Source organism: Pteropus vampyrus, unplaced genomic scaffold, assembly GCF_000151845.1.
Source record: "Pteropus vampyrus isolate Shadow unplaced genomic scaffold, Pvam_2.0 Scaffold55, whole genome shotgun sequence".
Classification (NCBI taxonomy): Eukaryota; Metazoa; Chordata; class Mammalia; order Chiroptera; family Pteropodidae; genus Pteropus; species Pteropus vampyrus.
The window spans coordinates 2,052,594-2,078,712 of NW_011888836.1; the positions used below are offsets into that span (position 1 = coordinate 2,052,594).

Genomic DNA, 26,119 nt, shown 5'->3' on the forward strand with positions numbered 1-26,119 from the left:
TTGATACCTATTGTTAATCTGGTGTATTGAGAGCAGGGTAGATTGTTAATCACTAAAGTAATTTCCAGCTGTAAAACTTTTTATAAATTTAAATACCACCCTAGCACATTCAGATCTTTGTATTCGTTTGCGTATGTGCGGACGCGCAGTGATAAGAAAAAGCCCACGTTGTAAAAAATTAACTTCCTTTCTTCTATAGCTATTAAAAAAGATCCAATAAGTATGTTTAGAGCACCTATGGAATGCAGGCTAGATGCTGGAGACACAGTGGAGTAAGACAAATAAGGAGTTCTCAGCCCAGTGTTTCCTACTTCTTAAGCCTTTGTCTTCCATACGTATTCAGTATTCAGTGTAGAGAAACAAACAGGTAAGAACAGATCCTGTGGGAGCTACATGGAACACATAAAATAAGCCTGGCTTTGTTGAAAAGCATTCTTATTTCCTATACAATTGGCATGTTGTAATTATATTTGCTTTCTAATTCCTAATGAGCACTTCCTAAGTAATTGGCACCCTGTTCATGCTCCCCAGTACTAAGAATTACACTGGATAACTTCCATGGAAGTGATGTGTGTGTAATTTCATGAACTGGAAGGGTAAGGCATCCACTGTAATTGAAAGCAGTTTCTCTGTTGCATTTAATATTGGCCTACCAAGAAGAGGAAGAGGAATCATGTATAACTATGCTTAAAGGGGAGTTTGTCAGGCATTTCAAGGGCTCCTTCATACATTGACCTAGGTAGGAAATGGGTAAAGTCACGTTATTTTCATGGCATAGAGCCCAAATGTCTACAGTGATGAATCAACTGAAGTCAGTTCAGTTATGTTCAGCAAACCTAATCAGACACCGACTATATGCACTTTGCTGGGTACAAATTTAAAAAATAAATAAATAAGACATAGCCTCAAAAGCTCTTTGTAATTTTTCAAAGAGTTTACATTCGACTTGGGAAGAGAGGACATAAGAACAAATGGTGACAGTGAAACAAGCAATTTTAATACCTTGATAGAGTTTTAATTTTAGTATAAATCTATTTTCATTAAAGCCAGTTCTGATGTTTTATAAACTATATTATACTATCAAGGTCTGTAAAAGTGATTTATTTATACATCACAACTTAACTTTGCTATGGTTGCTTATTGGGAAACAAAGTAGAGACGAGTAAATAAAGACTAAAGTGAACATAGTAATAGCGTGGACATAATAATCATGACTGACATCTTTCCAAATCCTTATATTCTTTCTAACACAATTCAAATCACATACACGATTGTATTTAAGAGCAATCAGAATTAAGAAATGCTAATGCATTTATCTGAAAGAAATAATCGCACTCAAAAGAAGCAGGAGAGCCCAGTTCAAAGCGGCAGGTTAAGTATCTATCTCTACTACCTTGCCAGACCTCATTGGGATAATTAAAAGGATATCCTAAAAAAGAATCGGTTGATAACAACTCTACAACAAGGTAGTTATTACTAACAGACAAGAAATCTCAACTAATTTCTGGATGCCAAAAGCAGAGCATTTGCACAGGAGAAATGGAAACTGCTAAAGTCCACATACAAATATCAAACACCTTGCCAGTGACGGTGTAGCTGAGAGAAGTTTGAAGAAGTGGAGGAAGCGGGAAGTGTAGATGCTCTAACATCCAAAAAACACACAGCGGGAAACCAGTAGTTGCTGGCCACAGTTTATGGGGCAAAGAGAATTTTAAGGACTTTACATAAGGTTAACCGTGTAACCACTAAAATAACTAAACATAAGGACAGAAAGAAAGCCAGGAGGTGGAAGGGGAAGGGAGGTGGAGTAAAAGCACTAAATTCTTCAACTTTCTTATCAAGGAGTTGATAGATACTATCTAGTGTTGAGAAATCAAGAAGTAATTTGGAGTCGTTGAGATAACCACAAAGAGCAGTAAAGTTAGGCACAATTACAGGTGTTTACCTGTGAGTTAAGGAATGGCCAAGAGGAGCATGGTATACCTTCTGCACTGTTTGATTTTTTAAACTTGTGCATTGAACCTTTTTATAATGAACAAATAAGAAGATGAATACCTGAACAAAGAAATATTCCGAGCTTATAGATGAGAATGAGATATTTTACATATTCCATAGAGAAAAAAGCAAAACACAGAAAAATACCTAAAATATACCTTGTTGTGTTTTTAAAAATATTTTTGTTGATATATTAAATATGTTTATAAATGCAAAGAAAAGTCTTTAAAAGTGATTTCGTCTGGGGGAAGGGAGTGCGATTGATGAGGAGGATTGAAAGGAGGCTCATTTTTTTCTTCTTTGTGTACTTCTAAATTATTTGAAATGGTTATGAGTCTTTTTAACTCTTGAACGCTTAAAAACCATTTATAAAAATGAATAAAGAAATCAAGAGAATGGCAAAAATACATTAAAATCTTAATATAGGTCTACACTCTATTATGTATCCATTTAGCAAATGTCTTGAATTCCCACCAGGGGATTATGCATTAGTACTTATCAAGGGCAATGAACAAGACAGTCTATGCCTTTAAGAACTTTGTAGTCAAATGGCTCAAAAGACAATAAATACACAATTATAATACAGGGTGATAAGTGCTATGATAGATGTAGGAGCAGAATGCTAAAGAAGGGTACAAAAGGGACACCTACCCTTACCGAGGTGGGTGGGGCAGTGTTGGTAAGGTTTCCCGGAACAGTGATGCCCAAGTGGAGGACACCTATTTACATGTCAAGGCACATGTGGAGCGTATATTTCCGTAGGTATTTTATGTGTAAGTATTTGTATGAAGTAAAAAAAGCAAGTCATGTTGATAACAAAGTGACACCAAATATTGCCATGGCTGACACTAGAAACTCAACCCTTGGCTCTTTTTCGGGAGTATAGTTGTGTTCCATGAGACTTGAGGGAAGACTTGAGGAGAAAAGGAAGAACCACTTTCTCAAGTATTCGAGTGATCCAAACCCCCTGAGAAAGGGGAGCACTATCAGGTATGACCAGCAGAGCCTAAAAGATGTACAAATATTTGAATAATGGTTGAGAATCATCCCTTTGAAGATCCCAAAGCACCTGACAAATAAAGACTCTCCTTTTACAGATGGTAAGCCTGAGGCTGAGAAAGCCATTTCCCTAAGCCACTCAGTTAAGGACTTGCAGTAACAAAACAGACCACACTCTTTCTGGCTTGTCTTTTTGTTCTGGTGAGATCGGCCCCTCCCTCCACTACTGAAGAGACAGAGAGCAACGTTACAAATGGTTTTGTTCATAGGGTCGCAGAATTCAGTGTCAACAAGCTTTGTTTCCCATACCCTGTTCACATGCATGCCATGTTCTTCAGAGAGGCTTACTGTGGTTTCTGAGGAAGGCAGGCTTTGGCACAGCACTCAGCATTCAAGTCTGCACGTGTATCCAAGTTGCCACGACTCGGCAATGCTCTTCTGGCAGGTTAGTTTTGCCCTGCAGTACTTTCGGTTGGTTTTTATGGTCTTGACAGCCACCATGAAGGTCAATGGGCCCGGAATTCAAACTTCTGAAATATTCTACTCTGTTGCTGAGATTTCACTGTTCAAAACTGTTTCTTTTTTGCAACAAGAGTCTCGGCATTTAAGACAAGATAAACGTGATAAGACAATAGCAGAGGAAATTGTGGGTTTATGTCTCCAGGTGGGCTAATTTCCAAACTACACTAGAGAAAATTGCTCAGGATAATTTCACAGGTTTCCTCCTTCGTTCGTGGTGGCAGGATTGTTGCACCTGCAAAATTTAATTACACATTTGTGTTTTTTTTCCACAGCAAAGATATCACTATAATTGGGGGTTGCTTGCCTTAGCCAAACTTGTTTCTTATAAGGCCCAGGAGAAACTGCTTTATCCTGGGAATGAATAAATGATGACGTGAGGCTATTTGATCTTCATTATGACTGACTCATGTTTGTCTTCATTGATTGTGAGATGATGACCTGTGTGAAATATAGTACACTAACATTCCATCTATCTGGAGGGATTGAAGTGAGGGTGTTCTGATTAATACAATATTGATAGTTACTATAAATTTTTTACATGGAAAAATTCAATTCATTTCAACAGGTATTTATCGAGTGTCTTCTGTGCTCAAGGCTACATGGGAGGCACTGTGAGAAATGTGAAAATGAAGGCCTGCCCTCAAAACACTTGCACTCTTGAGAATTATGTACTTTTTTAGTGAAAAGACCATGGTAAAAGTATGTGTAAATGCGAACCCACTTTGAAAGTGAGCTAATCTTTATTAAATGACTGGAGGCGTTTCAGGACACTGCACTTGCCTGAAAGGCAGTGGGGGGTGGGGGGTCACATGGCAAATCACACCAAGGATTAATTTTTAGAACCAATATCTAATATCAGCTCATTTATTTGTCAGCTTTTATTAAAAAGTAGAGAGAGGAAAAAATGTTTAAGTTCTCTGTTATTTGCTTTTCAGATAATTGGGAAACACGTTTAAAAGCCATTTAATTATTTATTAATTTGGATTGATAAAAGACAATCAAACCGTGAGTTCCAAGAATGAGGAAATCACAGTGGAATGAGAAATCTGAGGCCGCATTAGTGAAAGGGTGATTGGATCTGGGGCACAGAGTTTGGTCAGCATTTGGCAGTGGCTCTCCTGATGAACTCTGGGGGGACTTTTGCTTGTCACGGGGACTATGGAGTACTACTCGTATTTAGTGGTCGGGGCCAGGGAGATGTCCTGTAGTGCTACGAACAGTCTTCAGCCACAAAGACTTGTCCTGTGTCCTTCACAACCCAATATTTATCAGAAAAATCTGCTTATAATTATCTAAGAATCTAGCTTATTTTACATATAAACACTAAATATCTTTTATATGACTCTAAATATGCCAAATCTTCCAAAAATGCAGCTATTACAAATATTGAGAGGAAACTATGCTTGGTTTTGTGCAGAACTTCCCAAGAGTTGTTCACCATTTGGTAAAAGCCATATTCAGTGTCACTGCTCTGGAAACACACGTATCAGACTATCACACGTATCATTCATATTGCTAACATTCATGGTGATTCCATAGATAGCCAGCTTCTAACCAACTCCTTAGGCCACCTAGAATAGTTGTACCCAGGCATTAACTTTTTGTTGTTCCTATTATTTGGAAATAAATTACTCTCTCTTTATTCTTTAATATTACAAGTAGGTCGACATAATGATTTTTTTAATTGTGGTAAATACATATAATATTTACCACCTTAACCATTTGTAAGTGTACAGTTCAGTAATATGAAGTACACTCACATAGTTGTGCAACTATCACCACCGTCCATCCATAGAACTCTTCATTTTGCACAATTGAAACTTCATTCCCATTAATCACTCCTCATTCCCTCCTTCCCCCAACTCCTGGCAACCATCATTCTACTTCCTGTCTCCATGAATTTGAATACTTTAGAACTCACAATATGAGGATTTTTGAGAGACAATGTGTAGATTATATTATCTGTGAATTTCATTGCAGGACAATAAGGAGTTACAAGTTATTTTTTATGAAAAGGAGACATTGAGTCTAATTAGAACCACTGGTATCTGTGAATCAGCTAACAGTACATTTGCATGGTCTGTATCTTAGAAAATCAACCTTTAACTTAGTAATGTATTTAAGATAAAATAAAAATCATTTCCTCCTAAACCGTTTGAGGAGAGCCTTTGTTTACTTGAGCTTTTCCAGTATTGTTTTAATTTCTATGCTAGTTTGACCTGATCTGAGAAACATGACAATGGTCTTGAAGTTGAATTTACTGTAGTCAACAAAAATGGGAGCGCCTCACCTGGACTGTGGCCTACTTTATTTAGTGTCTCAGAGATTACCACCATGCTGGCAATTTCTGAATACATATTGTTGGTTGCTTGATTGAAAGACATTTCTAAGAGTAAAACTGGAGTGTTTGGCAGCCCCACCCCAAGTGGCTCATCAGTATCATCCCACTTTATAGTTCCTGCCTCTGGGAGCAACCACACACCTCACTCAGTGTCGTGACCCACACATTGCTCAGTTTTCATAGGAGCACCATACTCTCACTAGGTTACCTCATTTTATCTACAACGAAGTCATTGGAAGAATAACCTCCATGAAGAATTTTGATCTTTCCTCAGACTCACATTTGTCTTCAATGATTGTGAGATGATGACATACTTGAAAGTGAAATATAGTACATATTCTGATAACTTTGGCCCTAATAAAATAACATCAAAACCAATAATAAGACCTTGGTGTATAATCTGACTCATGTACTGGTTTGTACCATGTCTTTGACTTCTCTTACCTTAAATTACCTGAGGTAATTTTCTCACATGGAGAGAAATCTCATTTGTCATCCTGTAATGGTGCCAGCTGAGAATAAAAAACCTTACCACTAGCATGAGGTTCAATTTAAAAAGTGGATACAGAATTAAGTACCATCTACTGTTTTGCATTCAAACAGAGTAAACTTATTCAGTGGGTTTATTTGTTCTTCTTTGCTTCCTCTTTGTTTAAAGAGGCAATATGGACCATCATATATGTAGGTACATTTTAAGTAAAACTTACATTTGCTGCCTTGTGATTTTTTTTTAAGGAATGTCTATTTGAAACAGGTTACACTGTGACTGACTGTCAATTAATATACACAATTAATATACACAATCACCACACGTTTCCAGAATACCTACCCATATATGACACTAAGTTTTTATCCTTGAACAATCACTCAGATATGGGCATTTTTAACAACTGTATTATGGAGTGTTCTTGATTATCTCTCCTCTTTTTGTTAAGGCTATGTCAGTTTTCTCAGTTTCAAGAATTGGAACTCTGTCATTCACTTCATTCATTCACTCAATGTGTATTATGTTTACTGGCCTAGTATCTGCAAGGGGCACCACTGGTTCCTGTTAATGCAAAAATGAGTAAGACTCAGTCTCTGCTGTCCAACTAGTAAAAGATTTTTTTTTTTTCATATTCATTGGTTACTTGGAAATTCACTATTGAGCCCTTACATTCTGTAAAAGAAAGCTGAGGAATTTTAGATGCAAGAGATATTTACCAGTAAAAATATTCTATGATTGGTGGCAACAGAGGTGATGAATTTGGCAAAAATAAAATTAAAAAATCCTTAGTACCATGGAAGTGCCTGGAGCACACTCAGAGAGTAATAGAGTTATACTCAGAGTACGACTGGGCATCTTCACAGAGTAATAGAGCTATACTTAGAGTATACTGGGGCATCCCCAGAAAGTAATAGTTATAATCATACTAAGACTGGAGCATTCTTAGACAGAATAAAGTTATAATCCCACTACCAAGAGAAATTTCCACATTTCCTCATTTAGCCAAAGCACCATTTCCCCTGTCCCTGACGTGAGAATCCCTGGAATCAGAGAATACTTTCATGTTAGAGAAAGAAGGCAACTTAGTTGTTTTCAGAGCAAAGAACTTAAGTCCTAAAAGGCTTGATGATTTGCCTGAAGTCAGAGGTCTCATAATAAACAAGAAATGCTTAAGTGAGAGCCAGGTTCCCCTGGTAAAAATGTCCTCACTGGGTTCCTTTTCCTCAGCTCTCCATTCTAGAAGCTGCTTCTTCCAACGTTCCTCGGGTTTTGCCCTTCTTCATCTTTGGTTCTCCAAAGTATCTTTCTCCTCCAAATTTCTCGGCATACTTTTTAAAAATTAATATTCCCAGAACACAGCTTTCTCTGTGTCACTCCTCAGTAGGAGATCTATACCCAGTTAAACAAACACTTTCCAAAAGGTAACGCAAAGGCCCCCCTGCCTCCATGAAGCCCTCCTGGGTTGTTCCAAAGCATAGCTCTCCCTGTTTGGAACTTAGTTGCTTTACTACCTAACATGTGAGTATAGCGTGATTTGTGTTATTGGGAAATGATTTTACTAATATGTCTTTTTCAATATTGTAGTCCAGCATCTTTTGGGTACAGAGAAGGTAAGATCTTGCCACATACTGGTTGTCTGTTCTTACTCATGGGCCCTTGGCATCCCCCATAACCTTTCTTGCACATGACTTTGGTTAGTCTCAGTGCCAAATCTACGTGATTTTTATCTAATTAATTCAGCTCCTCAGACGATATATTACTCTTAATTAGCTGGGAGTGAATGACTTTATTAGCTGTAGTCTATCTAAAACTAAGTTCCAGTTGGTGATTTCGGGACTGAGCCAGGAGAGAGTTACGATCATGTTAGAAGAGGTATTTCATAACCAGAGGTGCATTGGGAATTATCTGTTCTTTGTGAATAATCTGTGCCCCTACTTCCCCCTCAACAATTAATGTAACAGTTTAGTTGTCATTGCCATGATAATCGAGGCAAAGTGCCCCCTCCCTTTCTAATTTGCGTCCCAAATCCTTTGCTAGAAGAATCTGACAGCCTGAATAGAAGAGTTGTCGGGGGCGGGAGAAAGGCGAGAAAGGTAGGAAGTGTTTCTTTTCCATGACATTTGAGCTGTGAGTTGTCAGGAAGGGAGAGATCTGAGTGGGTTTTTATCAGTTACTGAGTGAAGCTCTGCTCAAAGCACTAAGCTTATTTCTCAGAGCCCCGTGGGGTGCTACTTTTTTTTTTCTTACATGGTAGCTATAGTGTAGTGAAGGAATACAGGATTTAAGATGGAAGTACTGGGTTCAATTCTTGACCCTGCAACTTAATACTGGGGTTAAATAATTTTGCAGTAAGTTGTTTAATACTTTCTGCCTCAATTTTCTTATCTGTCAAGTGAGAAATAATAGCACATCTCCATTCTTTGTTGTGAAGTTTACATGACATAATACATATGAAAGTGCTTTGCTAACTCTAAATCTCCATTAAAAAGTCAATTACTTTTAAAGGTGCCTCTGCTCAGTCTTTATGCTAAAATGCTGCTTATTCAATGAAGGTGGGGTCAACTAACAGGCTAATTGCCTTTTTAAAATGGTAAACAGTAATTTATATACTTTACCTCCAACCTAAACCAAATTTTCATGTCAAAAAAAATAAAGAAAAGAAAAAGAACATTTTATTTTCACCAATAAAACGCATTTGGAATGAAACTTTAGATTTTTCAATCGTACCAACAAAGGTCAGTTTAACATGAGAAGCTATGAGGACTGTTTGTTGGGTTTCCAGGGTTTTGCTTCCATGCTGTAGAGCTCAGTCTCAAAAATGTATTAGTAAAAGCAAATTACTTACAAATTAACAGGGAGCAGAGTGTTGGCCTTGATTAAGCTCTCAGTGGATCATGTTAATTATTCCACTTTTTACTTATGTTATTCTATAGTATAATGGTTTTAAGGCAAATGACTGCCTTTATACCCTACCTACCTCTTTTTTTGTTTATGCTAAAGGAAAAAAATATTTAAAACTGCATGAGCTGGTCCGTTTATATTTGTTAACTCCTCCATTCTTTCCCCCTTGATAATTCTACTTACATTACTTTTGCTGTACTTGGGGTGTTACTAATATCACCTTATGGAATCTGTTAATCGTGCCTTGTTAAGTAGAGAGGAAACAAGTAGCAAATGAATTTTCAAGTGGCCAGAGATGAAAATGATCTAAAATGTCCTAACTTAAAATCCTACAAATATTTAAGAGAGTGAGGTCTTGACAATCTTGATTTTGGTTGCCTAAACAATATTCTTCTGCAAATTGATGGTTATTTTCTAATGGGGTGGTGGGTAGAGAGAGAGAGAGAGATGCTTTTTTTACATAGATTAGGAGAAATCACAATCATCATCCTCAAAATGTGTATTCAATTCCTATTTGCTATGGTGATCTGTGTCTCTAGAACAATAGCAGTTCCCTCTCATTCTCACATCACCCCTAAGATTCCCTGTCCCGCGGGATATACTAAAAGATTTATCTCTTTAAAAAATAATTTGTATATATCTCTTTAAAAATAATTTGTGGAATACTAGGCAACTAATATCAAGGGAAGCCTGATCAGCATCTGGATTCCAATGAGAGAGAGAGGGGGTTTGCAGGAGACCTCAGAGTTATTTCTCTTCTTCCCTTGCTCCCACAGTGCCTCCGAAAGCAGAAAAACCTTTTCCTTGTTCTTTTATGTCAGGAACGAACCTCGAAGCTGATACCTGAACCAGCCCCAGGACTTAGGGGCCCAGATTCCTGAGTGGAAAGAAACAAATGGTTTACTCACAACTCTTTTCTCTCCCCTTCAAGATCCTGCCTTTAAAACAGAACTTCGGGGTTATTGTCTAAGGTTCTCTAAGCCACCAGGGGAAATGCCAGTTGTGTGGGCTGTGACTTTGGGATGAGACCACAGAGACTGTAGAGTCAAGTTGAACCTCCAAGTGCCAGCCTCGTGGATTTCTGCACACAGGCAGCTCCAGCAGAATATTCATGCAGACACTCCATGAACAAGCTCCCTCCCTAAACTGCAAATTCAGACTTCCCAAACAGATTCGTCAAGTTGAAAATCTCTATATATACCCACCCTCACCCTCTGTGGGCAGGAGCAATTTCAGAGCTGTCTTCTGGGTGAATTGTTAACCAGTTCAGAGCCTGGCAGTGCAGCCTGAGTGGTAAGCTTTTGTTGGTTTGTTTCAGGACAGCCAGAAGGCACTCAGTGGAACTGGTCTGGTGCCTCTACAATGCAGGTGTGGAGCTGGTGGGGTAGGAAGTGCAGCCAGAGAAAACAAAGGCAGGAGCCTGGGCAGACACGGCTGTCCTTATGGAATCTGGCTTCTTGCTTCCCTATTCAGACCACAGATACAACACTGGGATCCTTGGACAGGACATGAAACCTTGAAAATTGGAATGTCAGGAAGAAAAATGGTTAAAAATACCAAATACTGCATTGACTTAATTGAAGGAGAAACAATATTTAATTACAGCTATTTAATCATATTTCAAAATGGCAAGCCATTACAGTCATTTCAGTTCAACTAACGATTGTTGGTCCTTTCTATGTACCTGTGCTTGTGTTAGGCACTGGGTATAAAATGAATAAACAGACAAACTATATCTCATAGGGTTTAAACTCTACTAAGATTAAAAAAAAAAAAAAAGCTAAACTTGGATAAGAGATATAAAGAACACTTGTGAAAAAAAATTTTTTTTCCCTAAATAAAACTTAAGATGCCATAAAGTCGGAAAGAAAATACTCTGGCAACAAAACAGCAATTTTATATATACTTAATACAGATCTATTTTTGCCTTTCATTTAATGATTTCAAAGAGTTTAGCAGCCACTCCGAGTTAATCCTTAGTACTGAACCTGACTCTTCCATCTCCCTTTGGAAAAAAAAAAATTGGCACTAACACTTAAGCATCCCACAGAGAAGTTCTGGAAACAAAGCATGCTCACTCCCTCACAAGCATCAAGCAGCAAATTAAAGACAATCTAATTTATTCCAAAAAGTAAGTTGGGACGCAGAAGAATCAAACCAATGCCCAAGAAATGAAAGTTATTGAAAAAAGAAATACAAGTTCATTTCTTGCAGGTGGGCATGAAAAACTTTAACGCACCTTCGGGTGTTCTTGTTGGGCTTTCACTATCTCTCTAAGGTCCAGAGTACATTCTGGGAAGGCTTGCTTCATTTTCAAAGAGAGAATCACTTCCTCCTGTTTTAAAAACAGAAAGGGAGATAAAGATTTCATTTCTATAACGTAATATATAAAGGCAACCTGATTCAGCTGATGATCCCCGAATCCTTTGATGGTTCCCCTCAGAACCATATTCATATGACAGGAAGAGTTATGAATGAAAGAATTCAATTGTTTGCAAAAATAAAGTGAAACTCTGCCAGAGATGGAGATGATCTGGAACAGACCTGATCTCTAATTACATAGTAATCTGATACTTAGCGCTGTCACCTGGCAGTCTTCATCTTCAAAGGACCTTACCAATGTTAATGAATTCTTCACCTCCTCTCCCCTCCTCTACTCCCAAAATAGCTACTCTTTAAAGAAACATCAGTCTAACTCCTGAGAAGACTTGACTCACATTATCATATCATTCTAGGATACAATCACGAGTATCTCTTTCCTTTTGATGTTTTGGGATGTTTCCTTCATATATATACAATAGAATATTGTATATTCTATGACCCTGTAAAACTGTTGTAAAACAAACAAACAAACAAAACAAACAAACAACATACAGGCACAGCATAGCCTCTCTGTGGAGATATTATTATAATAAAATAATATAGGAGTATTAGCATAGGATAAAGAGCAGGATGCTTCATGAAAGCCTCTAAGACATGTGAGCTGAGTCCTAACAAATAAGTAGGAATGTATCAAGTGTCTCAGAGAGAAAGGCATCCTAGGCGGAAGAGAGTTGCATGGACAAAGGCCTGGGATGTGAATGGGTATTGACGGTTTAGACATAAGGCACAGTGAAGTAAGCTGGGGTTGTAGGTCAAGTTCATTGGAATGAGACTGGAAGAGTGATTTGCTCAAGGTTACACAGCTAGGAAGTGACACAGCCATGATTTAATCCAGACTGTCTGGCTCCAAGTTCATGCTCAGTCTAACTTACCTCCTCACTGCCGCTCTTTATACAAAGAATAAGATGGATTCAGGGAACTCACAGACTAATGGGTGATATAGGCAAGTAAATTCATAATTACAATACATGCAACAGACAGCTATTGAGTACCTTCTGTGTACCTATGCTAAGACAAAGTGAATACAAAGGAAAAATAATTAAGCTCCTCTCTCTTTTTTTTAAGTCTAAGGCATCTAGTTAAGGAAAGAATAACAATTACAATACATGCATCTGCTAAAATATGGGTCTGTCCAAAACGCTGGGAAGCACAGGAGAGACTAGCCTTAAGGAGTCAAAGAAGGTGCCTCAGAGGACTTGTGCGGAGACTGGAAGGCTCACAGTTCAGTGGACAATGCTGGGGTACCGCACAGGATTAGGGTCGTTGCTAGCATTTATTGCACTTACAGGCACTGTTCTAGGCACTTTTCCCATATTAACTCATTTAATCGTCACAACAATCCCCTATTCTACAAACTGAGACACAGAGAGAGGTGAAGAATTTTGCCAAGATCACACAACACATAAGCGGCAGAGCCAGAATTTGAATCCAAGTTGTTTAATACCAGAGCCCAAGCACTTAACCACTACACAATACTCTCTTACTATAGAGGAAGGGAACCCCAAACCTGCTGAAGTCAGAAAAGGCTTCCAAGAGGAGGTAACATTCTATAAAGATCTCTGGGAGTTCAGCCATCATCAGTATGGAGATAAAAAAGTCGTCAGGCCAAGGGAGTAGGAGCCAAGGTACATGGGATAAAAGAGGAATGGTTTAAAAGAAAAACAATTACTTTTGGTAGCTGGTGGGTGAGGTGGGTGTTAGGGGATGATGAGCGCCACTGAAAGGGTAGGCAGGGAGCACATTCTGGGCTTGTCAATTTTCAAGGAAAAGACACACGAGTTTAAGAATACAAAAGCATCCTATGGACATCCAAAGGCAGGAAACTAATCATAGCCTAAATGCATGTGGAGCTGCTCCCTTTTCCATGGGTGACAGTGCCTCAGTCTCAACTCCCACTCTGTTTGTTCCCTGAGTCACAGAGCAGTGGAGGTGGCCAGATTTAGGGTGATGCCATTGGATCTGCAGATCAGGAGCCAAATGGGACTGATTTGACTTGAACATGAGGGACCAGTGAGGTGACTACTGGGTTCCCAGCTTGGGTGTACTGCAGAGACAGAAATAAGGAAGGAGGAGCAAGTTTGGAGGGTGTTATGAACTAAATCGTGCCCATTCATATGTTTAAGTCCTAACTCCCAATGTGGCTGGCTATATTTGAAGGTAGGGCCTCTAAGGAGATAATTAGGTTAAATGAGGTCATTAGGGTGGCATCCTAAACTAATAAGACTGCTGTCCTTATAAGAGAGATACCAGAGATCTCTCTCTCCACACATGCACAGAGAAGAAGCCATAAGAGGATATAGAGAGCAGGCAGCCATCTAAAAGGCAGAAAGAGAGGTCTCACCAGAAACCAACCCTGATGGAACCTTGATCTTGGATTTCTAACTCCCAGAACTGTGAAAAAATAAATATCTGTTGTTTAATCTACCCAGTCTGTGGTATTTTGTTATGGCAGTCTAAGTTGACTAATACATAAGGAAAGACAATTCACACTTGGATGAAGGCACAGTGGGTAGATTTAAAGCAAGTCATGAGTTAGAATTGGTAGAGCTGGAAAACAAACAAACAGAGACTCATGGACATGGAATATAGACTAGTAGTTACCAGAGGACTATAGACTAGTGGTTACTAGTGGGGTGGGGGAGGAGGGGGGAAATAGATGGGGTAAAGGGGGTCAAATATAGGGTTTAGGGGGAGGGTGAACTGGATAAAGGGGATCAAATATATGGTAGCTGAAGGAAACTGGACTTTGGGTGGTAAACACACAATAGAATATACAGATTTCAAATGATAATGTACACCTGAAAACTATATAATTGTATTCACCAATGTTACCCCAATAAACTTAAAAAAAAAAAAGAATTGGTAGAGCTTGGTGCTTCAGTGGAAGTAGAAGGTAAGAATAAGGAGGAAGGAGAGGAGGAAAGGATGCTGTCCAGGTTTCAGTCTGGGATAAAGGGTAAATTGTAGCTTTCACTGAGTCTGAAATTTGGGAGTTGGACCTGGGCAGACAGAAGAGGCATAGTTAGGATTTCTTGGTTGTAAGTAAGAGAAACTTAAGTCAGGGGTGATTAACTGTAGGGTTGTAGGAAGACTATAACAGAATTGGAACCTCATCGAAAACCAAGGTCAGGATTCTAGGATGGTCAGGTCCCATGGAGGCCAGATTGGAATATGAGTCTCGATACAAAGTAATGCCTGCCTGTGCCCACCATCCCCACCGCCAGGACTCTCAGCAAGAATAGGACCCAGGAGCACAACCCAGCTGCTTTAATGGCTCTGAAGACATAATGAAGGACGTTGGGAAGTTAGACTAGGGCCAAGATTATGGAGAGATAGAACTTCTCATTACTGGCTGACTTACCCTAGTTATAATTCCTAGGGAGAAAGACTATTTGGCTCAGGAGTTTCAATCCAGGTTTCTGGTTAGCCTAGGGATTGTTCAGGGATCCATCCTGGATCAGTCGGTTAGAGTTGGTGGTCATGTGATAGGACACTTGGCTTGACAAATCTGTCCCTTCATCAGTGACTGTGAGCAAGGCAGTATCCTTTAGAAAGGTCTGGGATGTGCCAGGCGGTATAATTGAAATACCTAGAATGGAGGGTAGGGGTGGTAGGAAGATCATTATTTTGGTTTTAGGCTTGTTTGGTACATTTGTAAAATATGCATATATCATTTTAGTTCAGTGTTTTCAACAAATGAACTCATGCTTTGCATAAACATTCTTTATTCATTTAATAAAATGCTTTGGAGATCATTCCACTGAGTATGCAGAAACCAAACCTACATTATTCTTATGTCTAGAGAGATAATTCATTTATTCATCATCCACTTCTAGAGTTAGATTGTATCTAATGATACTTTATTACAAACAGTGCTTCAAGAATATCCTAGTACATTTTTCTTTATGTACAGCCTAGATTCCTAGAAATGAATTGCTGGATTGAAAGCGATGTGCATTTTACGTGCTGATAGCTACTGCCAAATTGTCCTCCGAAAAGCCTGTACCAATTTATATTTCTAGCAGTAGAGGATGCATGTGTTTATTTCACATATCAATACAAATGTTTCTTAAACTATTTTGAATCATAGAGACCTTTAGATTCTGATGAAAGCTATAAACCCTTGTTCTAGGATAAGACACAGATGTCCACGTACAGACATTTTGCATACAATTTCTGCCAGTTTACAGACCACCTGAAGACAATCCAGGAAACCCAAAACTTTATATTAAAGGCCCCTGAGTGGACATGAATGGGTGTCCCAGTCTAGAACAATGTGTCTCAAACCTTAGCTGCACATTCGAATCGCCTGGAGAGCTTTGGAAAATTCCCTTCCCCATGTCACTTCCTAGACCAAGTGGATCCAATTCTCTAGGAAAAGGATCTAGGCATCAGTATTTTTTGCAAGTTTTCCAGGTGATTCCAACATGCACTCAATGTTAAGAACCATTGCATTCTAGGCGAGGACTGTAGAAGAATAAAAAGTAACTGGAAGACAGAAAATCTGAGAGTGTACAAGTGGCTCTCGAGGGCCTCAGACCTGGCTGCAGGAGCTTTTATTTTTAATGAGTTGGGTGGAGGGGGTGGGGACAAGGACCTGGCGTTGATGCATATATTTTCATTGGGAAAATGTTCAACATGCACAGAAGTAGAGAGAACACTTACAGGACCTAGGGAGGGCTGACATTTCTCCCTTAAATTACTCAGCGGTTTTGGTACTTTTGTAAAGACCCCCTGGTGATTCTAAGGTATGGCCAAGGTCGACAGTTGCTGTGCAGTATGAATCCTGCCAAAGAGAAGGAACCCCAAGTGGTGAAAAGTAGAGGAAGAAAGTCAAATGCAACCTGAGAACTTGCAACTTATAACCAAAGGGCAAAGGCAGTGGCCAGATCCTATGGATGGCACTGACAGAAGGGCCTGGCCATGAGGGTCAAAAGCAGTGACAGTTGGCTTCGAGCTGCAATGGTGGGAGGAGGCTTCGGGAAGAAGTAGGATTTGGAGCTGGGCATTAAAGAATCAAGACGATTTAGACCAGCAGAGGGGAGGAGAGGAGACTTTTTCCGATCAGAAAGGAAGCTAGTTGTCAGGGCTGATTCAAGCCTCCTCACAGCTCTGCCATCATAGGTTCAGCCATGGAATCATGTGAAAGATTCCTTCCTCTGGTCCTGCTGAACTGACTCAGCAAGGCTCACTAGACTCCACGCCCTCAACCCCTAGTCCCATCTTTCCTCCTTTCCTGAGCAGATTCTCCCCTTTGGATATGTTTATCTTTCTCCTAGGCCAGTGGTTCTCAAAGTGGGGTTCCGGGAACCAGCAGCATCAGCATCACCTGAGAGCTTGCACATTTTTGGTCCCTACCCTGGACCTGCTGCATCAGACATACTGGGGATAGGCCCAAAAGTGTGTTTTGACAACCCTCCAGGGGATTCAGATGCATACTCAAGTTTGAGGCTCAGTATCCTGGGAACTCCTAGCCATGTTTACTCTTTCCAGTACTATTCTCTCTGGAGTACTCTCCCACAGAGGACTGGATTCATGTTAGGAAGACCCAGTGAAGGACATTGGGAAATTAGACTGGGGCCAACATTATAGGGAATTTGCTCTTGAAACTAAAGAAAAGAGTCATGATGACTCTTTGGCCAGGGGAGGAAAAAATATTGAAATGGTGTTGGCGACCAGGTAACAACAGCATTTTAAGAATGCAGGTTGACTCCTTAAATTGTAGGCAAAATTGTGGGTATGCATCTTCTGAGGAATAAGTTTCATAACTTTCATTCAATTTTCAAATGAATTTATGGCCCCAAAATGAGTTAGTAATCATTGCTAGAGAGGAAATTATTTTATAGCTTGCTAAATTATATTAGCTTTTGAGGCAGAATTTCTCAAAGTGTGGTCAGATTAGTATTCAATTAATTGTCTGAGCTGTTTGTTAAAAATGTACATTCTTGGGCTGTACCCTAGACCTACTAAATCAGAATCTCTAGAGCTGGCACCTAAGAATCTGCATTTTAAAAGAAGTTCCCTAGGTGATTCTGGTTGATACAGATGCACTCTAAGGTTCACGAACTACGTCAGGCTTTAAATCTAATAAACCATTAATTCTAGGAAAGCTAAATTAATGGCAAATTTAGAAAGCATGTGAGCCACTACAGCATGGTGCTGAGGCACAAAAAGCCTTTCAGTGACCAAAATACCACAGAACGGGGAACATTAGCCAGAGCAAACACTTTCCTGGCATTTCAGTGATCATCCATTTAAAGCTGTACTCTATATGCCTTACCATATGGACAGCAAAAAGGACCTGAGTCGAGGTTTGTCCTCAAACTCTGGCAATTCAATTCAGCTTCTCAGAGTTGGATGAAGAATAGGTAAATGTGTTTTTCTGTGGAAATAAGATAACTATGAGAAAGGCAGAAGGAAAACCACTGACCACGTGAACCTCCTGAAGGTTCATCCCTTCCTAGAGTCAGGCTAGGCATGTTCCTGGAGTGAATCTTCTGCCCTTTCTGCCTCTTCCCATGTGCTTGGCAGAGTCTGCCAAAAATCCACTGATTACGTATTTTGAATTATGGATTTTGAAACACATAGTTCTTAAACAGTAAACCATGTGGGACTGAATTCACTGAAATATGCTTAAATGTAAAGAGTGTTTTTTTCTGGGCAGTAGAAATAGAACCGAAGGACCTAGTCTGGTGAATTAAGAAAATATATGTGCTCTAGAGTCTCGCCTTCAGTAGCTGTGTGATGTTGGGCAAGTGATTTAAGCTCTCAGGGTTTCTACTTATCTGGAAAATAGGAACGATCCTCACATATTCTTGAGAGTATTAATGTAAAAGACCAGACCCTCCGCAAGCACTCACTAAACATCAATAAGAAAGAAATATGCTGCATATATTTTTTTTCCAGATTTCTGTACTTTCCAAACCTTTTCCAATGAAGACTATGTTTAAAATCAGAAAAGAGTGATAAACTGCAGTTTTATCACAATTTTTTAGGGAATGAGCCATGAAGAGAAAAAAGATAGGAAAACAAACAGATGCAATCACTGTCAGGGGAGCCTGTTTTTATTTGGAGTAATGACAACATGTGACCTCTGGGGTACCCTAATCAAAGCACAGACTGTAGGAAGAGTAAACATGAAGAATTATGAGTGCTATACTGGTATCAACCATGCCCTGTCCTTGCTCACACTTAGATCCCAAATAGAGAGTTAGGTCCCCGCCCCTCTCCAAGGCTGTCCTCTTCCATCAGATGCAAAGCCTGGATCTCCAGCGTCAAATTAAAGAAATAGAACAAACCCATCCCAGGGCTTCCTTAAATATTCAGATAAACCCATGTGCCCCTACCAGTTAAATTAAGCTTTCCTAAGAAAAAGTAAGTCAATTAGTTCAAAATGTGGGTTAGTGCTTCTGGGTATTTAAAAGGGGATCTTTTTTTCTTCTTCTTTTTTAGTTCATTTAGAAACATAGCCACGGGGCAGGTATATACTCACTCTTCAGCACGTCCTGTGAATTGCCACAATATACTTAGATACTAATTTCTGACATCTAGAGCTTCAAAATCTGGTCCTTAAAGTTTCTCAAAGTCATGATGATATTGAAATAGGAGATCTAAGATTTATCTTGCTTTACCCTCTTAATTCATATCCTTTATCTTCACCATCATTATAGATACTCATCAAAGAGTGCTTGACATTACTATAGAACATGATTCTCCCTAATTGAACTTCTTCCTTCATTCAACAAATACCTACGATCTAAACTTTTGTAAACAAAGGTAGGTCTCTAAGGTATTGTGAAATGTGGTTCTAGAGCAGACTCTGTGACATGTACTACAAAACTCATTTGTCTAAGTTACCTAGATGCAATAAACCAAACTTTACCAAAGTACAAATAAAATTACATATTTTTTTAAGAAGACAAATTTCCAGAATCAAGTTTCTGGGTCATAAAATATTAACATTTTTATGGCTTTTACGAGGTTGCCTATTGCTTTTTTAAGAGGCTATCTTAATTGATTTTGACATGAGAATAACATTTTCATACCAATATTCGAGCATAAAGTTTTTTTTTTACATTTTTATTGTTTTATTTTGCTTTTACTACCTTAATAGGCTTTTTTATAGATAGTTTCAAGAACATTTTAGGTTAAGACAACAGTAAATAGCTCCACCATTATTTAAAATATATGTATTTGTTACATGACATTAACGCATATCTTTATCTCCTTTTCCACCTTAATTAGTCTTGTAATGGCATTGAAATAAATGTTATTTAATAATGTGAGTAATATCTACTTCAATCCCACATACCCTTTAAAAATATGACTAGAAGATAAAGAAACTATCATTAATTTTATGTTCGATTTAACTTTGGCAGCCTTCACATTTGACTTCTTTATTAACAAAGTGTTATTATCAGAATATTATAACAAAGAGAGATAGCACACTTTTAGGCTCCACAGAAAAACAATTGACTCATGGAAAACTACATTCCTCTCATACATTATTTGCTTTAAAAAAACCTAAGAGACTGGTCAGTGATTATTAGGTGAAAATATCAAGAATTACAGTTACCAGGTAGCAATTAGAAACTAAAAATTCTACTCTTGTCAATCACTGTACTAAGTTCGAGCTGACCTGTTTTTTAAACAAAACATCCAAGATAAAAATAGGTAATACCTTCTTTGCCTTCAGGAGATTTAGGCAGAAAAGCCCAGGATTTCAGTGGAAAACACCTCATTCTAGTCTGGTTGGGTTTGTGAGCATTCATTTTACCTCTAAACTCTTTACTGTCATTCTTCCAAGGCGCAAATTGGCCCCTGCTTCCAATAGTCCAGGAAAATAGTACCAGTGTTTTAGTTGCCAAATGACAAAAGTGACACTGTTTCTTAGGCCATTTCTGCTACACTCGCAGTCTAAGGCCTCAGCTTAGTACTATTCTGGCTTTCCAAGATTCCCAAGTCAAATGACACACAGAAGTATTTAAGGGTAGCAAATTGTTCCCTTGAAGATTTTTTTTCTTCATTCAGTTCCTAGAAGCTGAATGTGGTCAAGTGGCTCAAGAGTAGGATATGGAGCCAAATTTTCCTGTCCTATCCAGGTCTGGGAGACCTTAGGCAAGTGGCTTAAAATTTATCAGCCTCTTGGCCTTGGTTTTCTTGTTTATAACCAAGCCTGGAAAATATTTGAGTCTCAATAAGTAAGAGCTAACAGTTCAATGTTTACTAATGTTCTAGACACTGTATTATGTCCTTTACTCATATTAACTCATTTAATTCTCACAACAATCCTCTGATGTAGGAGCTATTACTATTATTATCCAGATAATAAAATAACGAAGAGAACTGAGACATAAAACAGCGTGGCTGGTAAAGACAAACTAATAGTCAAACATAGGCAGTCTGGTTTCAAAGAGGAAGCTTTTAACCACTCTGCTACATACCTTTTGTGGAGATTAGTTCTCTTCCCACGTATAAACATCTTTATGTTTATTGAGTGTCTACTATGTACCATCTCTCTGCCCAAATATGTTAAAGAACTGTACTGAAAATGAACTAGAGGCACAGTATAAAATAAGACATAGTTTTTGCTCTCGTGGAAAATTTTTTTCTTTCACTTGATAGAGTTAGATTACATGGGTTCTATTTTCATCTGAGTTCAAGAAAACATTACTCAAAATGATCTTCAGTCGAATTCAACAGAATTTAGTAGTGAAACAGTGAAACAGAGATATGTCATAATAGCTTCAGTTTGAATTCATATTTAACCTCCAAAGTACTTTATGAATCTTGTAGTAATCAAATCGAGAAAGCCTGACTTAAAAGTGATAAACTAAAAACAAGAAATAAACTAAAAAGTGACTTGAAAAAAGTGATGAACTAAATGCTTTTTCTGACTTGTGCCCTGAAGACCCCACACAATTCTTTGAATTTATCAGTTTAAATCCTCCCCAAAGCACCTCTCTTAACACATAGATGCCTCTATTGCCTGGCACCTTTACTTCTGCAATAACTTTCTATAGTGTGTTCTACTAGAAAGGGAATTCATGGTAGAGCAATATAAAGCAAAGCAGTCTTAACGTTCATTTTAATTTGCAAACAACAATGTTGCCTTGTAGTTACTTTTTGTCCTGATTTTAATATAGAAATTAAGATCATGATATTTTAGATTTTTTCCAAAAAAAAAAAAAGTTTCTTGCTAAATATAGGATTTCACTAAACACAGATCTTGTTCATTTGTTCAAGGGAAACAACTGGAGTGCTCACCAGGTCCCAGGCATCAGCCTAAACCACAAAGGTATATTGGTTTAGTAGAGGAACCAGACAGATAAAAAGCAACTATATCAATTACATACCAGGTAATGCTCAGAAGACTGGAAGCCAAGAGGAGGAGGAGCTGAATATGTTTTTTGTAACATAACGTTTAATAAAGTGTGAACCTGAAATGGGAGTAGGTGAGTTATAAAATGAGGGGGAAACATTTGCAGTTTTCTTTCCAAAACAGCCATGTCACTACTTTCAAGTAATCTAAGAATGGAGAAGCATACATATATTGTTGGTGCTTTATAATGATTATAAAAGAGACAAAAAATGTGGAGCATCCTGTTGAAGTTATAAATACTTAGCACATTTTAAAAAGAATTCTGACAGTTAAATAATCGCATTAAATGTTCCATACAGTACCAGAATCATTTTTATATAAAGAACCTATGCATTCAGCACAAGAAATCTTAAGAACTTCCTTACAAAGTGATGGGCAGCTGTCAGTTTTAAGTGGTGGGCTGAATGGACTTCATGATAGAGCAGAATCAAAGAGGAGGAATGGGGGCTGGACTGATAGAAGTCAACCAATGTTGCCTCTCTACTGAAATAAGAAAGCCCTTTTTAATTCTCTCAGTTAGGAATTGAGTGTGTGGAACCACAGGAAGTTTTAAGGGATAATTTATTAAACTTCCTTTATGAACTCGACTGTAATTTTGTATTGATGGTTTTAAAAATTAAGCAATATTTTTCTTTTTTGGTCGGGAGAGAGGGAGGTTTATAACTACTTGTTTTGGGGGGGGTGTTCTTTCTGGTAAATACTGTAGGTACTAATCTGAAAAGGTCTTTTCTAATATTTGATGTATTATGAGCAAAGAATTTGAGTAGCGTTTCAGGAGGTGGTGCTACGAAGTAGATTCACAGTCGTCCTATAATCAGGCCAAGGCATATTTTCCAAGGTGTTTTCATATCTAACGTAAGCGGGGGTCCTGCCCCGTGGTTTGCAAACTGTCCAGGCAGTATCTGAAACTGCTGTTTTTCCAAGTCCGTTAAAAAGTTATTACACTTGGGGGTTTTCGGTTCTGTTATTCCCCACCCCTGCCCTCTGGCTTTTTCCAGTGGAGACCTGCCCTGGGGGGTATTTTGTCCCGGGAGCACAAAACTATTTTCTTTTCTGGAAATAAGTTGACGTCAACTAGGAGCTGTTTTTGGTTGCTTTGTTTCCCGGAGCGTCCAACCAAGCACACTGCCTCAGGCAAACTGCAAGCAATTCAAAGCAGCTCGCCGAGCAGGGAGGGGAGCTGGGGGGGGGGGGCGGAGGGACAGACCCCCACCGCCCGCTGAAGTGGGGAGACTCAGGGAGCGGCTTCACTACTGGGCTGGAGCGTGGGCCTGAGTCCCCAGGCGGAGCCGGGAGCACAGTCCCTCGGTTCACTGCGCTCACGGTGAGGGCCTCGGGGGAGCAGCCCCTGGTAGGTAACTCGCCTGGCACCCACCTGAGTTCTCAGCACCGCTGAAATTACCCGCCCTAGCGTTGCGGCGGCCGGGAAACCTGGCAGCATCCCGGGACAAAGGGACAGCCCTCCAGAAGTAGCCGTGTGCGACTGGTGTGTGCCAGCTCTGGTGCGCGGGTCCGCGTGTGTAACTAAGTTGCCTACTGCCCTGGGCTCTGGGAAACAAACACGGCTTTCTACATTTTGGGGGGTGACAGTGAAGTTTGAACAAAGCGTGCCGCATCTCGGGGACGGTTCCCGAGGAGTGTAATCTCCTGATTCCTCGCCTCCCGTGACGGTTCCCAGCGGAGAGCAGGACGAATGAGTGTGTGTGTGTGTGTGTGTGTGTGTGTGTGTGTGTGTGCGCGCGCGCGTGTGTTTCCCCGAGGAGCGGGAGGGGACCCGCGAGGCAAGGACTTGCTCTAACTTGTTCACACCTGGCGTTGTTTCTCCAACGCTCTGCTGCGTCCAAGGCCCAGGAGGCACGCGGAGGGCGAGGACTGATCGCTGGAGAAGACACCATCACTCCTACTAAGACGCCCACGCGGCCCAGAGACCTAGTTCTCCTTACTTTTTTTTTTTTTAAATTACAATTGACGGATGGGTTTCTATTTATGTGTAAAATTATAAATTGCCAGGAAAGCAAGACCGAGGGCCCGGGAGAGGGGAATAGGCAATTGACAAGACTCCCACAGTCGAACTGCAGAGAATTTGGACTGGGATGCAAATCTGAGGACGCACTCGAGGAGCTGGCGAGGCTGCCTCACGGGAGGGCCGGCTCGGCCGGGGTCACGCTGTTGGGACCTGACTCCGTCGGTTTCTCTCGTCCCTGGGGCTTGGAGCTGGCGCGGGCTAGACGACGCTCGGGCTGCCCAAGGAGGAGAAAGTTAGGATGCAGCGCGAGCCCCGGAGGGGCTGTGCCACCAAGTAAATAGCCGAGATCTCTGACTTCTCCGAGGGCGCTGCCCCAGAGCCAGGAGAGCAGGAGGCAGCGACGCGAGGACGCGCGTAGACCCACCGCGCGCCGGGGGCGGGCGTTTGGCTGGAAATGGGACAGTGTCTCCTCTGGGAAAGCGGGACTCGGCGAGCTCTTTGGCCGCCTTTCCAGTTTCGGAGGTGCCCGCCCCCGTGCGCCGGAGGCAGCGCAGCCCAGAGGACGAACGAATGGCGGTTGGCAAACTTGGAACGAGAGCGCACTCAGGATCGGAATTGCGACGGCAGCGGGGGCGGCCGAGACCCAAGTTCACTTTTTCCGCCCGTCCGACGGGCCTTAGGGACAGGCGATTGCTCTAGCTCTAACCAGGTGGAGCGCCTCGCCAAAGGGAGTTGTGTCAGTTTGCTCCGGGGCAGGGAGGGCGGTGGCCTAGGCGGGCGGGGAGGGGTCCCTAGGGTCCCGAGCGCCTCTCCCAGCGTCTCCCCTCCCACCTGCCCCAACTAGTCTTTCTTTCTCACTCCTTCCCCAGGCTGGGTGGACCCGCGCGGACTTGCCCCGGACCTACGGGGAGCGCCCCAGGTCTTTAATGACAGCTTAAAAGTGGCTGTTGGAAAAGTCGAAAGGGATGAGGCTGACGTGGGGCGTTTCGCTCCTTTGCAAGAGTCGGAAAGGGAGCTGGGAGCCGTGCGGCTGGCCCCAGGCCCCCGCGCCTCGCCGCCAGCAAGTAGGTGGGGGAACCGCCGCCGCCAGCCCCATCCCGCTCCCAAGCCTCGCCCGCTGCGCCCTGGCCGCGGGCGCAGAGAGGGTGCGGGGCCTCGCCGTGCCTCCTCCACCCTGCTCATTAACCTGCTTGCTCCTCTCTGCTCCGGGCGGCCCCAGACACGGGCTTCTCCAAGCAGCACCCGCGGCTCGCCCGGCTCAGCCGCCTCCCCGACCCCCCGGCTCCGGGGGGCAATGAAGGGGCGGTGGAAGGGGCACTGCTCCTCGGGCATTACTTAGAGAAGCGAGACCGCCCCGCCCTCCCGCCGGCCCACCCTCTCTCCCGCCTCGGCCCGCGCGCCACTCCGCCAGAGGGTAAGTTGGGAGTGTTTCACCCCCACCAACAACTCTCCCTCCCCTTTCTTTTTTTCTCCTTCAAAGTTTTCTTAGGAGTGGGAAAGGGGTGGGGGAGGAAAAGGGTCCAGCCAGCCTCCGTCTTTACCCTCTCCCAGTCTAACTTCCCCCCGCCTCCGGTCCATCCCCTGCGCGCCGCTGCCCCTCTGGAGCAGCGCTCCGAACTGACAATTGGAGCGCGGCTCCTTTAAGAGCCCGGCTTTGCCTCCCGGTAGCTGAAGGTCATTAAACACAAAAGCTCTCAGCGCTGCGGTCCAATATAGCGCATGCGCCCTGCCCGAGGACTGGCAGAGAGACGGCAATATGGCGAGAATGCCTGGCAGCGGGGACTGTAACACCAGCGCGGGCGGCAGCGCCAGCGCCGCCGCCGCCGCCGAGAACAATGGGGAGCGGGGCGAGGGCGAGCGCGGAGCGGGGGTCCGCGGCCGCCGCCACGGCCGCCCACACTACTGCAGCGCCGGCGAGGAGGAGGAGGAAGAGGAGGAGGACGACGAGATCCAGGAGGTGCAGATAACGGGGGACGAGGAGGAGGACGGAGGCGGGGGGCTGGAGGAGGACGAGGAGGAGGAGGAGATGGGGCTGGACTGGGACGAGCCCCTGGAGCCCGAGGACTCGGCCGGGGAGGAGCTGGAGCCCGAGCCGGTCCATATGATCAATATGGACCAGAGCGCCGTGCTGGAGCCCGAGGCGCC

At 41.5% G+C, this 26,119-nt stretch overlaps 1 protein-coding gene across 3 annotated transcripts in view; it reads left to right on the top strand.

Annotated features, from left to right (window-relative positions):
* KCTD1 (potassium channel tetramerization domain containing 1) overlaps positions 1 to 26,119 on the top strand; it is a 173,754-nt gene that overhangs the window by 59,818 nt on the left and 87,817 nt on the right. Inside the window, exon 1 of one of the 3 annotated variants that reach the window (XM_023530797.1) lies at positions 24,835 to 25,388. The exons of 1 other annotated variant lie outside the window; for it this stretch is intronic. Coding sequence is in view for 1 of the 2 variants with exons in the window: in XM_011360398.2 (XP_011358700.1) it covers positions 25,731 to 26,119 (389 nt within the window). In the remaining variant the exon portion in view is untranslated. One more of the 3 variants, XM_011360398.2, reaches the window with a different exon arrangement.